The sequence below is a fragment of the Osmia bicornis genome, chromosome 16 (genome assembly GCF_907164935.1).
Source record: "Osmia bicornis bicornis chromosome 16, iOsmBic2.1, whole genome shotgun sequence".
Taxonomy (NCBI): Eukaryota; Metazoa; Arthropoda; class Insecta; order Hymenoptera; family Megachilidae; genus Osmia; species Osmia bicornis.
In genome coordinates, this window is record NC_060231.1 from 4449611 (window position 1) to 4465294 (window position 15684).

At 39.7% G+C, this 15684-nt stretch overlaps 2 protein-coding genes and 1 non-coding gene across 6 annotated transcripts in view; 2 read left to right on the forward strand and 1 right to left on the reverse strand.

The window, feature by feature from the left end:
• Nucleotides 1-77: 77 nt before the first annotated feature.
• Nucleotides 78-4925, reverse strand: LOC114871508. 4 transcript variants are annotated; one of them, XM_046289358.1, is made up of 11 exons: nucleotides 4330-4925; nucleotides 3790-3870; nucleotides 3634-3714; nucleotides 3505-3553; nucleotides 3349-3439; nucleotides 3133-3264; nucleotides 2798-2997; nucleotides 2643-2729; nucleotides 579-2570; nucleotides 397-510; nucleotides 78-329 (listed from the first exon to the last, which is right to left on the reverse strand). In XM_046289358.1, exons 1-10 carry the CDS (start codon nucleotides 4480-4482, stop codon nucleotides 452-454), a joined length of 2925 nt encoding a protein of 974 aa, XP_046145314.1. In that variant the 5' UTR covers nucleotides 4483-4925; the 3' UTR covers nucleotides 78-329; nucleotides 397-451. The 4 variants fall into 4 exon arrangements, with proteins under 4 accessions (XP_046145314.1, XP_046145313.1, XP_029033319.2 ...); XM_046289357.1 differs by having other exon boundaries at nucleotides 579-2729; nucleotides 3523-3553; XM_029177486.2 differs by having other exon boundaries at nucleotides 579-2729.
• A 352-nt stretch (nucleotides 4926-5277) lies between these two features.
• Nucleotides 5278-15684, forward strand: part of LOC114871525 (ecdysone receptor) — a 121888-nt gene continuing 111481 nt past the window's right edge. Inside the window, exon 1 of the mRNA XM_029177528.2 lies at nucleotides 5278-5413. The gene's annotated coding sequence lies outside the window, so the exon portion shown is untranslated. The remainder of the gene's footprint in view (nucleotides 5414-15684) is intronic.
• Trnav-cac lies at nucleotides 5593-5665 on the forward strand. The gene has a single exon. It is a non-coding gene; the product is annotated as a tRNA-Val (tRNA).

Below are 15684 nucleotides of genomic sequence, written 5' to 3' on the forward strand. Positions count from 1 at the left end.
TTTCAAAAATAGCACAAATGACGCATATAACCAAACATTAAAAGTACCGAAAGGTATTAGAAAAGAGAAAACTAAGATGCGATGAAAAATCCAATTTTAATACTGGAAATTGTATAAAGGTAACATTGATATCAAATATCCGAGTAATTTATAAATGTAACGAAAAATAGTAGCTTAATTCGACTATATTTAACGTATGAAGATTAAATCATTACGTTATTCCATATTCTGTAACAAACATAGCCTTATCAAAACAAAATTTAATATAAATAAACTTCCATAGACGATTCCTGTTTGTTCACATCTTGCATTTTTATAAATATAAAAACCTAAAGAACGGAAAAATAAATATTTCAATTAATCATACATCATAGTACAATAAATAATTTCACGTACCTCGCTGAAATAAGATAGAAAAAATATAATATACATTTCAAGAAACTCAAGAAATTCACTTCTTATAGAAAATTGTGTGATTTCTAACGCAGCCGTCGTTCACGTGTTGATATTCTAAAATAAGAAACAACTATAATTATAATTTGTTAAATTAAAAAAAAAATAATAATTTCAAACCGTACCGTGATTCGATCGATAATGCAGATCGTCCCAATTGACTGTACTTCGTCTGGACAGTTTAACTTTGTCCCCTTGCAAATTGTTCACAACTGCATCACACTTGGTGTTTCTTACTTCCATGAGGTTTTGTTTTGGAACGTGAACCTCGCACACGTTCGAAGGGTCTTTTACGTACCATAGATTCGACTGAAATTCCGGTCGACACAAGATCACTTTCCTTGCCAGAGGAGATTCATCGTAAGAAGCCAAATTTTCTTGTTTACCGTATACTGCCTTACTCTGCTCGCACGTGGGTACAAATATGACCTTTTGTGAGGATTCCTGAGGACAGGATACCACGCGGTATCCAACATTGGGATTGACTACCTCTACCTTATCGACAGAGGTAACACGTTTGTTGCTCTGCATGTATATAGGTATCTTTTGTGCCCTGGAATTGTTCTCAACAGCCAAGTACTTGATTGGCTGCTCTTCGATTACCACGGCATTCCTTCCTGTACACTGATTGCTGGTAAAATTCGTTTGCAACTCGTGTTCCTCCATGGGCAATATCTGTAGATTTTGCACGCCCTTTAGTATACCAATGTCGGATACATCATCCTGATAAAAATGCCTAGGGTGCACGGTCCTGTGCTTCTCCTTTTGACAAGAGACATTATCACTTGAGCATTCCTGGACGCTATTGGGATCTACAACCACGTAACAAACGTGCTGATCGTTATGGCACTTCTGATTGGAATGAAGATGCTGCTGGACTCTTCTCAGCAACACCTTCTCGCAAACGACAGGTTTCTGATGCACCTCTGCGTTTTGTATCTGCGATGGATTCGACTCCTGACTGCAATAGTAGGAGCCATCAGAACCTTCCGAGCAACGATGACACTGCTGACAATTTCTGCGCGTTGGGCAAGGATTCTTCATCGATTTCTCTTGGTCCACAGAAACGCTCCTCCTCATCACGCAGACGTTAGAGTTGTCGACACTTCGGTCGGTAATTAAATTGTTCAGATACAGACAATGACCTATGTTACGAGAATCCTTCTTCGTGAACATTATAGTCTTCTGTACTGAAGGATTCATATTCTTCCTTTCCAGGAATATATCATTGGTCTTCAACTTTTGAGGCTGTTGCTTGGCGTCCACTGGCTGCTCGCGGAAACTCTGGAAACGTACTTCGTCTCTGAGCAGACTCGGTGATGCCATTACACAAGTCTGCACGTCTGCGGGGTCGAACATTGCTGTTGTTTCCAGTTTCTTGCTGTTCCTATTCGATTCCGTGTCTAATGTCTCTGGGGAGAAAAGGGCACTCTGCTTTGGGCCCACATCCAGCAGCATATCTTGAGGCTTTTTATTAATATGCATCGACGGGTCGAATAAATTCAAACGATTGTTATTATTTGCAGCATTGTTACATCGTCGCAGTATAGCGGGAATGTGTTTCAAATTCTTCACCTGATGTGATACTTTTAGGTTCCCTCTTCCAGGGTGTTTCTTTGCTCCATGCTTCACAAACTGCGTTTGTACGCGTTGATTCTTACGCTTTAAATGTTTTGTGGTAATTAAATCATTTGGCAACTGTGCTTCTTTCGGTATGAAAAAGGGGGATTCCATTTTCTCCTTTAACCTTTCCATCTTGTTTACATGCATGGAAGCAGCAGCATTAAAATCGCTGTCCCTCTTGCAATAATTTCCTTCGTAAAAATCGCGATTATTTATAGTTATATCCGTCAAATTGCTCTTTAAATTGTTCATTTCGTTCAGTGACTCTGGTTCAACATTCTCGACTCCTGAGCTTGATTGATTTAGTAAGGACAGATCGAATAATAGGTTAGGAGGAACCTCGTTCTTCCTGCCATTCAAATCAAAATGTTTCTCTGGAATTACAAATATATTTTCACTTTCTGGCAAGCTTTCCCTCTTGTCCTTTCTGTGACGTAATTGACGATCTGGCTTCTCGACGGCCACAGATCCAAGGTCCGAGTCTTGAACATAACCTAAAGGGCAATATTCAACGTCCGATGGGTTATCTTTACTAGAAGAGGCTATTGTTTCGTTTAAAACTGTACCACGTTTAATCGTGTCTCCTAAATATTGACTACGGAACGATTCGGCGTACATGCTTCTCAGTTTCTTCTTTGTTGCTATTAACGGGTCTGAAACAAACATTCCAATAACAACGGAAGTAATGGTGAACGGGATAAATACAGAGAAGGACAAGTACCTGTTACGAATTGAGGTAAATTCTTTCCCTCGAAATTCTCCGCAGAAACAGTACTACATAATTCTTCATACTTTTTAATTGCAGAATCGGGCAATTTTTCAGTATCAACTGACTTTTTATTTTTAGGTTTTAGAAGAAAATTGAATACTCTTGGAGGATTCACATTTTCTATGCATCTGATTTTTGGGCGTTGCTTTTTTCTGTAAAAATATATGGATCCTTTGTTTTTATTTTATTTTATTTTATTTTTTTATTAGTAGTTCTATACATGTATTTGATCGATTCGTGTCTGTGACCAGTTTGAGAAGATTCAATGAAAATTACCTGAGACTTACCCATCCACTTTACCCAAAACAGGACTTAATCTCTTATCACCAGGAGGAGTTGGATGTAAAATATTTTTTACAGCAGAATCAAATAAAGGATCTTTTGAAACTCCCTTGGTACCATTTTCAATTGTAATAGGTCTGAAAAATAAAATAAAGTACGGGATAAATAACTTCTAATGATAGTTCAAGTTGAAACTAATTGTTTAAAATATTTTTGCTTACTCTAATTCGGAATCACAATTATTTAAAAGTTTATAAACATTCCCCTGTAGGCGCGCATTGTTTATATCGTTTAAAGGCTCTTTAGTTTGAGCTGTAAATTGTTACAAATTAACTAGATAATTTTGTTATTAAATAAAATCAACCATAAATACGTACATTTTTTAATTATTTTACCTGCTGCACCATTCCTATATATGCCAACTAACTAAAACAAAAAAAATGTATCATTTTTAAATATTATTTAATATTTGGAAGCATTTTATAAAGATAATGCTTTGTATTTACAGGTTTTGGTAGAATTCTGTTGGACACCTTTTTTAAATTTCCCGCCTTGCCCGATTTCCCATCAATCTTCGTTTGCTGGTTCTGGAAAATTGCATTAGCAAATAATAATTGCAAAAAGAGACTAAAACGTGAGTTAAAATTTATTTTCCGATATACATATTGTTCTCGTATGTCTGCGAAACGATGTAAAAGCTTTATGAAACTACTCTGCCAAAATTTGCCCGTCACCGGACGGTTCTGCTGAAAAATTACATTTAGAACATCACTATTTAACAAAAATCCTACTTATAAAAAAATCAGGTTGTGATTTAACGACAAAGATTCACAAAATTTAATTTTTAATAAGAAAATACAACACATATTTTCATTTTCGTATGAAATTTGGCAGACGTGCACCTAGCCTCAATTTCGAATTATATATTAATTAAAAGTTTTCCTGTACTCATTAAATAGATTCTTAAAAAAAATTATTATTAACATTTATTTAGAGTGCAACAATTTTTATAAAAAATAATAATCTCAATATTTTCAATAACTTGTCGAACATAACCAAAAGCATAGCAAGATTCCAAAATGATATCGCTCTGTCAGATGTAATATATTCGCATAATGTTCTAAAATGAAAGAAAAATTTATGATTCCTAGAAAGAAGTAACAATTAATGTTTAATAAGAGAGATGTCCAGTGTATTGATACCCTTTTCGATTTTAATAGCCTCCGTTGCAATTCTTTCAGATCCTTTTTACATTTCTTCTTCTTCCTTCGTACTTTTCGTTCTTCGCCAGTAGGTTTTCTTTCTTCTTCTTCGGAACTGTCACTGGCTGCTTTGTCACGTATCACTTTACCCATTTCGCAATACTGGGAAGAGTCAAATTACGTTTCGAACACGAGACCGACCAGCGTCCTCAACGTTTGTTTACTTTTCCATACCTCGCTTCTTATGGTGGCACAAGTAAGTACATATCACGTGTTGTAACAATACCGACACACTGTGTCCTATTCTACAGACGATAAATGTGTTGTTATATTCCATTAATGACTGGTATCATTGCAACAAGTAGTAAACACTGCTTTTCTGTTAATTGTACGAACACAGAAACTTGCACTTAACCTATTAATACTCAGAGCTGTACATATTTGCTGTTCTTCTGGATACAAATGTTTCTTTTTAATATTTATTTAGTATTATAAATTATTTATTTCTCTTAATGTTGTGGACCTAGAAAAGCGAGTTTGTCGCTGTGTGCCACAATGTTTAATCGAATGATCGGACATTTAGCGTTGACAATTACTTGTGTACGTTAAGTAGAATGGAAAACATAAATTACTAGTAATTAGAAGTATTTCGAACATGGGTATCTGAGCAAGCATAAGATGTGAAGTAATACTATAGTTAAATCAGTGTTTAATGTTACATTTAAATTGCTTGAAAATAAATTGTAACTAGTATGTGAACATGTGGAACAAATTTAAAATTATTATTACAATTAAATATGATAATTATTCTTTGTAGTGTATTGAGAAATAAATTAAGTTTATGCGTATATAAACACTCAATTGATCATGCGCGTGGAAGCCATCTTAGTTTCGTTTGATTCAGTTCCGAAGTGGACGTATTGCCGAGTGCGGAGCTATTTTGTGAAAAACGTAGTAGTTTTTGGGTTTTAATCGTGGCAGTGGTTGTCGTGACGTGAACATTAAAGTATTTGAAGACAGTGATAGTGATAATTAGGACTAATTACGATTACTTTGCCGAAAATTCATACTTCGAGATGAAAAGGTAAGTGCACTCTATTTTAGAACATTTACATTTGTATAATAATGTTGTAAAGAACTACTCTTTATTGCTATTAATAAAAATTCAATACTTGTTGGTTTTTTAATTATATGCACTTTAATAAATATAATAACTAAAACGTGTACCATATTTTCTTATTTGAAGAAAAACATGTCACAGTTGTTTCCGTAGTGTAGTGGTTATCACGTGTGCTTCACACGCACAAGGTCCCCGGTTCGATCCCGGGCGGAAACAGTTTTTTTGTCTGTGTATTTTACTTCATTTTTATTATACTTTGTTTTTTGAATAATATATACAATATATAAATATAAGTATTAGCTTTGTATTTATAATAACTTAGAAAATAATTAATAATATCTTTGTGCGCCATCTAATCGTTCACTTGCCATATACTATTGCAGAAAAGTGCATTATCGACAGGAGATAATTGATTATGCAATGTAGAAAAATGAAATTTTATGCAATATATAGAAAATAAAATTGTTCACATTATTTGCATAGGATTCATAATTTATTTTTTGTTTTTATTGAAAAAGAATTAGCTCTGTAGGTAAGTGCAGTTGCACATGCACGTTATTAGTGGAATTACCAGTAGGTGGCGCACGATTGCATTTTCTGTGCATTAATAACTTGCTTCAAGTAAATGATGAAAATTAGGTGTTGAACTGCATTGTATAAAATTATTCTTGACTTAAAGGTTGCGAAAGAAATACATATTTATTATAAATACCATATTTTCACAGATCTAATATATAATTAGAAAATTAATTATAAATACAACAGCATTTATAATATTGTAGAATTGCAAAGTGAATAGTGTTACTAAAATTCACATCAACCAAATGTACACCTGCGAGCAAGAGTGGGTGTCTTTGGTTATGGGAATAAATCTAGGGCTCATTTTTGTTGTTTATGCAAGAGGGCAGCAGGGTCGAACTTCCCCCTAACCAAGGAAGCTATCCTTGCCCGCGGCTTATATTTGAATAAGTATTATCAAGAATAAGAACAAGTTGAATTGATTCAAGAAATATTTCTAAACAACTCTGTATCGGTAATTAAAATAGACAACCTAAGAAATAAATGAATAATTGAAGCTAACACTCTCCAGTGCTTGAGAGCACGTTGCATTACGTCATAGCTGTGCTGGTCAGCATGACCCTTCCTATGGCACATAAATGTCTGTATTCTTCAGAAATTTATGGCAGCGTATCTTGAACGCTTGTACACCTAAGCTCTGGTTTTCGTATCGTTCACTGACCCTTTCTCACAGGGTCAAGTTAGGTAGGCTGCTAGATCACTATTGAGAATTTTCTTCATTTACAAATTTCTTGGTGCCACTGTTTCTGTATAATATAGAAGTAATGTTTTCGAAATGGGTTATTAAGCGACGTGAATTACAAGTGGTGGGGAAAGGAAAAGAAAGAGAAACGCGTAGCGGACAAGGGAGAATGAGAGGGAGAACGCACGCAATGGGGGTTTATGTAACTCGGGCATTAGTGACTGTGACGTCAGGACGCCGCGACGCGATGCAACGGTTGCACACGGTCGATAGTGCAGTCAACTACTGCATTATACGCAGTCGACCCCACAGATTCATCAGTTACATGTAGTCAAGATCACTAGCAGTCCAAAACATACTTTCTAGCCACTGTGAAGATCTAAATCACCATGGATCTAATATTAGCCTTCGTGGTTTAGAAATTCTACCTGTAGTATTCAGCAACTGCAGAGATGATACCAGTTGCCTACTTCAGCTGGCAGCTGACTTCAGAGTCAGACGACTACCGAGGATTCATCCCAGTGATCTATAACAAAATTGCTTCCACACATCAAAAACTAATTTTTTTTTGTGTAGACAGATGGTGGTCAATAAATAACAGTGATCTTGAAACGGTGATCTTGAAAATCGCAAAGCAGGGCACATAATCGTTCCAGAGAATCCAAAACAGTACCGTTTAGTTACATAATCTTTATGCGTGTATTTTGATCCCAGCCCGCTTACGTAATCTCCCATTTCACCCTAACCTCCGAGAAGGCTCCACCTAAGGTTCCCACAGAATCATCCTGTAAGCATCGAGGGAAGAAAGAGAGAGGCAAACAAGAGAGGCCAGAGCTCACGCAACGTCTTGGGGAACGCAAAAGATGATCCACGGGGAACTTAACCTAACCGCGGACTAGACGAGAGTATCTAACTGATGGATCTGCCGTCAATTAGACCGGCGAAACAAAACGAGCGGAGAGGAAGGAGGAAACACGATGAGAATGTATCAATCAGCACAATTTAATGCGTGAGAGGCAACAGAACCATGGAACGCGGGACAGGGACACCGCGGCGGTAGGAAATAAAGACGATAGCAAATGAGAGAGATGACAGAGGAATGAATGCAGCGACAAAGAGGCCACCAGATCAAGAGAGAAGAGGAGAAAGACAAAAGCAGATGCGGAATCCGTGGGATCAAGGGAGGGACCAAAGGAATAGAGGCAACGCTGCGAATAGACAGGGACGAAGAACAAGGGGACGATATTAATGGAACGAGATAGAGATTGCAGAGGAATACAGGGTGTTCCAAGTAATTAGGTTCTTCTAAAACATTTTGAACATCTCTACTTGCAAAATTGACACATGCATCACCTGATGTTTTATTTGACACCATTTTATTTTGTCTAATGGAATTGTTTTCCATCCACTATTATCTTGGAGTTATACCTTGGTCCACCATGTATGAGGCACCCTGTATTTGCAGAACCTGTAGGACCAAGATCAAGAGAAAGAACAAAGACAGAGTTATGCTCGGAGGATAAAGAAGATCAGAGAGGAAGCAGAATGCTGTAAATGCAAAGTTTGCTTGATCAAGAAAGACGGAGGGGAAAGATAAAGCAGAAAATAGAATGAATATAGGAAATTAATAGTTCGTTGCAAGGGAAAGAGAGAGGAAGAGGAGAGACTAAAGGCCTTGAACTGCTGTGGCGGTCGGCATTGCAACTTTCCGCTCTATAGGTCTCTCCCTTGCTCTCCTGTTTCATTTCTCTCTCCAAAGCGTCTCTCCCTCGCTTGGATAAGCTCGCGAGCCATCTTTCTTCGATCGACGATTCGAACGCGATGCTCTCTTTCCTCGAACGTCTACTCCATGTTCCGGTAATAATTATTTATTTTATTGCTTACGACCCGCCGTCGAGGCAGGAAGTCATCATCGATTCATACTCCGTCGGGTAATGTTATTTTGCCTGTGGGCCAATTATTGAATGTATTTTTCCTTTTGCATCATCGATAACCAGTTCCTAGATAAGGCTAATAGTTTTGATAGACTTGAAGTGTGCCAGGACATCTATGAGTATTTGTAGGTTATCCAGGTATGTAATCCTTTTGTTTGCCATAGATGAGATGGAATGGCAGTCTAGGGAATTTTACTGGGACTTGTTATGGAAAAGTATCTAGAAAATGGGCAATAATGATTACCAACTAACGAAACTGTTTGGATAAGCATGTATAACTTTAACAGGGTCAGATCTGACCCCACCTGGTACTCAAGTTTTGAGTCATCCTGTATACAAGAAATTTTCATTAAACATAAACAAACAATTCGATCGGGGGCCGTTAAGCAGGTCCAACAGGTATAGACGAATAACTATATTCAAGCTCGGTGCCCCCGCGGGAGCGAACGAGCCATCAGAGATCCGGCACCTTGAACTTTTATCACGTGCACGAACAGCCGCGATAATAAGAGGCGGGAATTGTTGTTTGCATAAGCTCGAGCGCGTAATCGAATACCAGGAAACAATGCTGCGCGTGCGAAAAATCGTGTTTCTGAGTCAACGATCGGGGCACCTCGGGTTTCTTCTACTCGATTTCACGCCTTCGAATACGAGAGACAGAAATAATCCGACTGACATTGGATACCGTTTTTATTCCTCTTTGTACGTGACGAGATGTGTAACAGCATTAATCTAAACTTCTATCTGTAACGTAGACAAGGTTTAAAGAATGAAGGTACCCAAAAGTCTGCACATTTGAAACACAAAAACATCCGCAGTCTGTTACGTTTGTGGGACACGGGTTCAGCGTACAGCCGTGGCTGGATCAACAGCCAGAATTCATTAACACTCGGCAGGCTGAACAAAGAATGAGTCAAAGTGAAAACACCAGTCTGCTCGAGAGAATTTTCAGTATTTTGTTACGCGTCGAGGCTGCACGCGTTGCAACGATATTGCGATCAGTTTCTATTGTTGGCCCGTTATCAGGAATATTTGCCAAAGGCTGGCCCATAACCACCCCACCCCCAGGGCATCTCACGATACCGGCTAATCGAAGTGAGTCAGATAGCCTCTGTGTACGACGGAATATTTCAAGTTCAACGACGAGATGGAATTAGAATAACCATGGTAACAGTAGCCGACCGAATAGAGGCCACGTTCGTGCGACTGTTAACCCTCCGTGCCGCGGCGGACGCGTGTTGAGTGTCCTAAGAAAGTCATTCGGCCGAACTGTGCACTCATGGCCAACAGATTTCACGATTATAGATTGTAGACTTAGCTCGTTGTATAAGATTTGGGTTAGGCTAGTAAATTCCCTCCAGACTGGTACACGAAGTTTAGGTTAGGTACCCCTTAAGTCACGTTCTCTGCCCGCCATATTGGGAAACGGCACGAATAACCAATACAGCGGGCACGATCGAGGTTAGAAGTTTTATTTCAAGTTCAAGTTGATCGACTTCTTCTCAAGTAATCGGTTCGCCACGTGCCAAAGTCTCACACGAGGGATAGGGGCACGGGTTATGGAAAGCAGTGGCGAACGATCGGTTTCACCCTTAATCGGTCAGTTGTACGCACGCAATCCGCAACCTTCCAACCGTTTATTTTCGTTCGACCTCTTTCCTCCTTCGCTCTAGCACCCACCGAGACCGTTTTCTCGAGCTCACGAGCAACGCGGACCGTCCGTATACATACGTACATATGTACGCGCGAGGCATTAGCGTCATCGTACGAAATGTCAGGGTTGAATCGCTGGTAATAACCCGGTTCTTTAACCGCGCTACTATGCAGATTCATGTGCACGTACGCGACCAGGGTCGATCCTGTTATCGGTGTCGTTAACGACCACGTCGGCTTCGACGTCTCCGGGCGGGCATATCGATCGCCGGCGACGAGGATCGTCGAGGGACTGCGCTCTGAGAAAGGTAGCGAAATGGGTTCTGTTTAAAATTACAGCACCCCGTCTGGTACTCATCTAATAAGCTAACTTAATCCATTTTGTACATGTCAATATTCTTTCAAATTGGTAATTGCTAATTGGACAAATTGAGGTTAGGTACAGAACTGATAATGCTTAATGTCATTAGATTACTAAGTAAGTTTAGATGAAGTATTCCTTAAGTACAAAAGTTGCTTATGGTACTATTGAAAATTTTATTATATTTTCGGAAGTTGAATGACAAAATTATTCCTTATTTGCAGGCGGAATTTATTTATTCAAGCTTCATTTATTCGAACGAAATTTCATTGTATCCGTCGTTCAGGTTTCATTATTTTAATTACTCATGATCCAGTTAATTTTCTAAATAAAATAGTGAAGTTCTATTATTAGTAACCAACCTAACCTCATAGCACTACAGCTTAACTACCTAGCCCAAGCAATTATGTATTATGTTCTACACATAAATGAAGTTACAATGAACTCAAAAGCTATCGGAGGATGGATATTAACCTTTCGATGTAACGGCGTCACCACACGTGGTGTTAATTGACGTCAACGCAGCTCGAATGCAGCCGCGACGTGTCCTCTCTTCAGCTTTGATCTTCGGATATCGATTTCACGGCTATTAGTCCCTCCAAACAAGTGAACTTTACTGAAAGTCGATACTATTGTTAACATATCAAAGTGCTAACACAGATGCCAAAATAAGCATAGGAAAGTTTAAAAAAAATTAATTTCTAATTAATACAGTGTCATATTTCTATTGTCCAGTTAATTCAGCGCCATCCTATTCTCTAAAACTGAAACTAAAGTCTCAAGTCTAAATCTAGTCTACATAGCCTAACTTGGGAAATTCTCAAAACTTTCAGCGTAAGCTCGAAACTCTCCTAAACGTCTTCAGGATCGATTTTGTCAGGCTTCTAATCTCATCTGACTCTGAGGATTCATCCGTGAAAGCTTTGATTGACAATGTTCGTTTCGCCTAATGTACGAAATCGCGTTTCCGTCTCCGTTCTCTATGCCGTCACTCCATTATCTCGGCCCGTCTATCCACGGCCTCCACCTTTTCTCCTCTTCTCTGCTAATCAGACGTATCGCGGCTATATTTGCCCGCTCGAAGTGTGCAAGGTTCACCGAGGTTACGAGCAAGCACAAACGCAACCAGATTACATGTGCAACGCTTTTTATCCCCCTTTTGCTCATTCGCATCGGCGGGATGCTGTTGGTTCAGGTAATTAAGCGTATCTCCTATCGTCGATGGAATTTTTTTCAATGTTCCACTTGTTTCGATGATTTTCCGGGAACTGACGATTCCCTGTACTCCGAGCAACATCATGATTTCGTAAGAGCTGTTATGGAAATGAAAGGGTTGAAGGAAGATCAGGTTTGAAAAAAGGCAGAATTTAATTTTTGTGCAAAGGGTTGGACGTTTTTAATTAGGAAAAATGAGAAATTTCTAATTGTTTATAAAATTCCTGATAAGTTGATGCCTTTAACGACGAGGGAAATGTAAGTCGGCTGGCAAAGGCCAAAGCCAGTGTAAAAGGGGTGGTTATCGAGCGGTGTCTCCGCACAAAGCGTCTCCTCCTCGTACGCATACAGATCCGACTAAATCAATACGTACGACTGTCGACGTGCCTGCAAGGTACACGTCTCTCTTTCTCTCTGTATATTTAGACGCTCGAAGGCAGCTCGAAAAAACTATTGGAATATCCGATTTCGCCGGTAGCGAGCCACTGAAACGGATTGAGACTGCGTTTCCGACAAAACACCGAGCGCCACAGGATTTCCTGCCGAAAGTTTTGCCTTTCATGAATCTTGCTGGATTCTTCAATCATTAAGCAGAAATTCTGTAAACTTGATTTTTCATTCCTTTGTCTTTTTAAGATCGAATGCCCTAATTGGTCTGCGGATGTAATTACAGATTAAAAATTTTCATTTAGATCAAAAAAGTTAACATTTTTTATTGTTGCTATGTAAGAAGGTGGAAGTAGAGAATCTGAGTAGGATCAGTCACAGTTTGCTGTATTTCCTGGATCATCTACTTCGCGGGAGATTGGGACGCAAACAGTAGGTAGGGGCTATGTAGCCAGACACTGCAGTCCTCTACTACTGGGCCACTCTACCCGTGTCTCACTACCCTACTAACTACCCCGAACAGCCATAGACCTTCATATTCCTCTAAAATCATCAAAGGATCATTCCTTCCTCCACTCGTTCAATGATCATTCCCAACAATTGTCGCAGAGTAGATCGGAAATAGGTCTCGCGTCGTACGGAGGGTAAACAGAGTCGGGCCAGGAGCTTTCAGCGATTGGAACACGTAGAAAGCCGTTCGAACTTGCAACGAGGTTGGTAAGCCCGGCCAGCTGTGGCCCAGCTTGCTTGCTTGCTTGCATCGGGTCGATCAATAAACGCGGACGACGGTAGAGCAGTTGGCCGAGCGCTCGGCGCCGCGACGCCTCATGGTACCGGTCTAAATTTCGGCCGCTGCACCGGTGCCACTGTGTCGCCAGGCTTGCTGCTTTTGCTTTGCCCGATCCTCTTTCCCTTTCTGGCACGCCGTTCAACCCGGACGCGCTTTCGTTCCTGGACGCGTTGCGACGCCACGCTCGACCGACTTTGCGCCGCATACCCCAATCCTGGGCTCCTGGCCGCGTCGCGGGACTCCAGCTTTAATTGGAATTTTTTTACATCTCAAACGATCTCTGATCTCGTTTCGAGGTTCCTCCCTGGGTTAGGAAGATTTTTCAAAAGACAACTTGTAATTATTCACTTTCGACCGATGGCTGAATTTTTTAGTGATAATTTTTTGAAACAATATTTTGATTAGACAGAACAACCGAGCTAATATGTTATGCAAATGATACGATCGCAAACGTGGCATTCAGTTTCGCGGATATGTATTATTTTATCCAGTAGAGCAGGAATAGGGTATGACGGGGGAATAGCCGATTCGAGAATGCAAATGTGTCGTGCAGCTGTGACATTCCCGACCTAGGCCCTAATTTCACGAGGGTAAAAGGTCTGGATCGGTCGAAGATACCCCTAAGACAATTTCTATTATGGGGTGACAGTGAGGGGGTGTATATCAAGAATTATTTTCAATTTATTAGAAGAATAATGAAACGATTACTTTGCGAATTAAGTAAAAAGTACTAACTCTGGAAGTTATTATCGAAGTGTACTAGTTTGAACTTTGAAAGCTCGCGCTACAGACAAAGGGTTAACATTGACCGAGGCCGCACTGAAACGTGCGTCGACGCCACTGCGAATGCGAGCGGCAACGTTGGCCTGGCGTTGACTGATTGGTCGAGAGGGAGAGTATTCGGTGGTGGGGGTCGGCGAGCAAGTGGCGCGGGACGAAAGAGGGAACAAGGAAAGCTCTATCGATCGTTAAAGTCTGTAGGCCGTCTGCCTCTGGACAAGATCATAATATCCGAGAAATACGGAAAGGAAAAGGGGATTGACGCATGGTACATTAATAAAATTCATTTCTTCGACAGTTAAAACAAACGTGTCGTTAGGGATTTTTAAATGTTTGTTAGATTTGTTGACAATTCAATTGTTGAAATCCTAAAACTACGTCCTGAAGTTAGGGGAAGTTTAGGAGAGGAAAAGGGTGAACCGTGAACTCGTTTGCTCGCTGAAGAGTTGAAGGACAATCGTGGCGCCTGTTTAGTGACTCGTTGCCTCGAATTCCTTCCTTCGATCCAGCTTTTTACTAATAGGAAGACCCTCTTATGTCGAACTTTCCTTCTTGCTGGAAAGGTCAGCACTCGATGTTGCTTCGCTTGTTTTCGCCATTGCTAGGGTGACGACTGAACTTGGGGCGTTGATGGATCGGTCGGATAATTTTGGGGTAAAAGAGGTTATGGCAATGGGGTGGTCGATTCGTGTCTGAAATGATGGGAGTTATTGCGTGTATCTGAACCGACTAGACGGGAACGATTATTTGGTTCGTTATTATTTTTAATTGAATATGGGACAATTTTTTAAAAATAAAAACACTTTTGTTATAATGTCTACAAATATAAATATTCATTCGAAATTTCTAATTCAGTGAATCGATTTCGTATACCCGAAGCTGACGACAGCGGAACGTAAGATATTAGGGAAAGGTCACGAACCACGATCGATTTCGTATTTTTAAATGCTTTCGTACGATCCAAACAGGCAATGTAAGTGCACTTACTTCAAACGGCACTGGGCGGTCATTATGAATTGTTCAACGACCTGTGAACAACACTTTTATTTCTGGCTTGTTTAGGAATAATCGGTTTGCATAGCTGGCGAGAAATGACGTCAACCGTTGGGTGACGATGCATCATATTATACATTTAGTATACCTGTTTATTTCTGCGTTCATTCAATTATTAAGTACATCCTGTGTTTAATAATAAAAGTTATTTATAACCGTAGGAACATTGCATTAAAAATAATTAGAAAAAGACTATAGTTATTAATATTAATTGTTACCTTTAAGCGAATAAGGTTATACGTTGTTATATTTCCACTGACAATGGCTTACAAAAAATTGAATAACGATCACAAACGAGAGTTTGTTGGAATTCGACGTGATTTAACGAGAACGTTCGTTCGTCGTGCGTGTTATCGACCGCTCGATAAGAGCAGCCACAGTGATAAGGTGTCAATGTCACGGTTGTGCAGATTTATCGGACTGTGCACATTGTAGTCGCGTCCACGTTCGCTTCATAATCGCTGATTAACATTAAAATTCCAACAAATGGTTGAATTTTTTTGCTCTAGCGTGGAGTAGGTTTGAAAGGTCTTAAAGTTTGTCACTGCAGCCAGGCAAGGGTACTAGAAATCCTCGAAGGGGCTTCGTTCGTGGAAACCTAATTATTCCTCGTCTCGCTTCTTCACCTTTGCGTAACTGTTCGCGAAACCGCGCGCTTGCAGAAACAGTAGAACTACCTTGCACAGTAAAAGGATTGATCGAAGCTAGTGAAAGTGATGTAAAGCTTTTATGTAAAACTAAGATAATCATAAATGACTACCGAGATTCTATTTTTATCAGAACCACAGTCACAGAGATTCT

Bases quoted from the DNA above. Each gene is read 5' to 3' on its own strand.
- LOC114871508 (XM_029177486.2), bottom strand. From the start codon at position 4,482: ATGGGTAAAGTGATACGTGACAAAGCAGCCAGTGACAGTTCCGAAGAA. The intron at 3,715-3,789 runs GTATATCGGAAA...GCAATTTTCCAG, and splicing joins CAGACATACGAGAACAATAT to AACCAGCAAACGAAGATTGA. The intron at 511-578 runs GTACGGTTTGAA...TTCTTATTTTAG, and splicing joins GCATTATCGATCGAATCACG to AATATCAACACGTGAACGAC.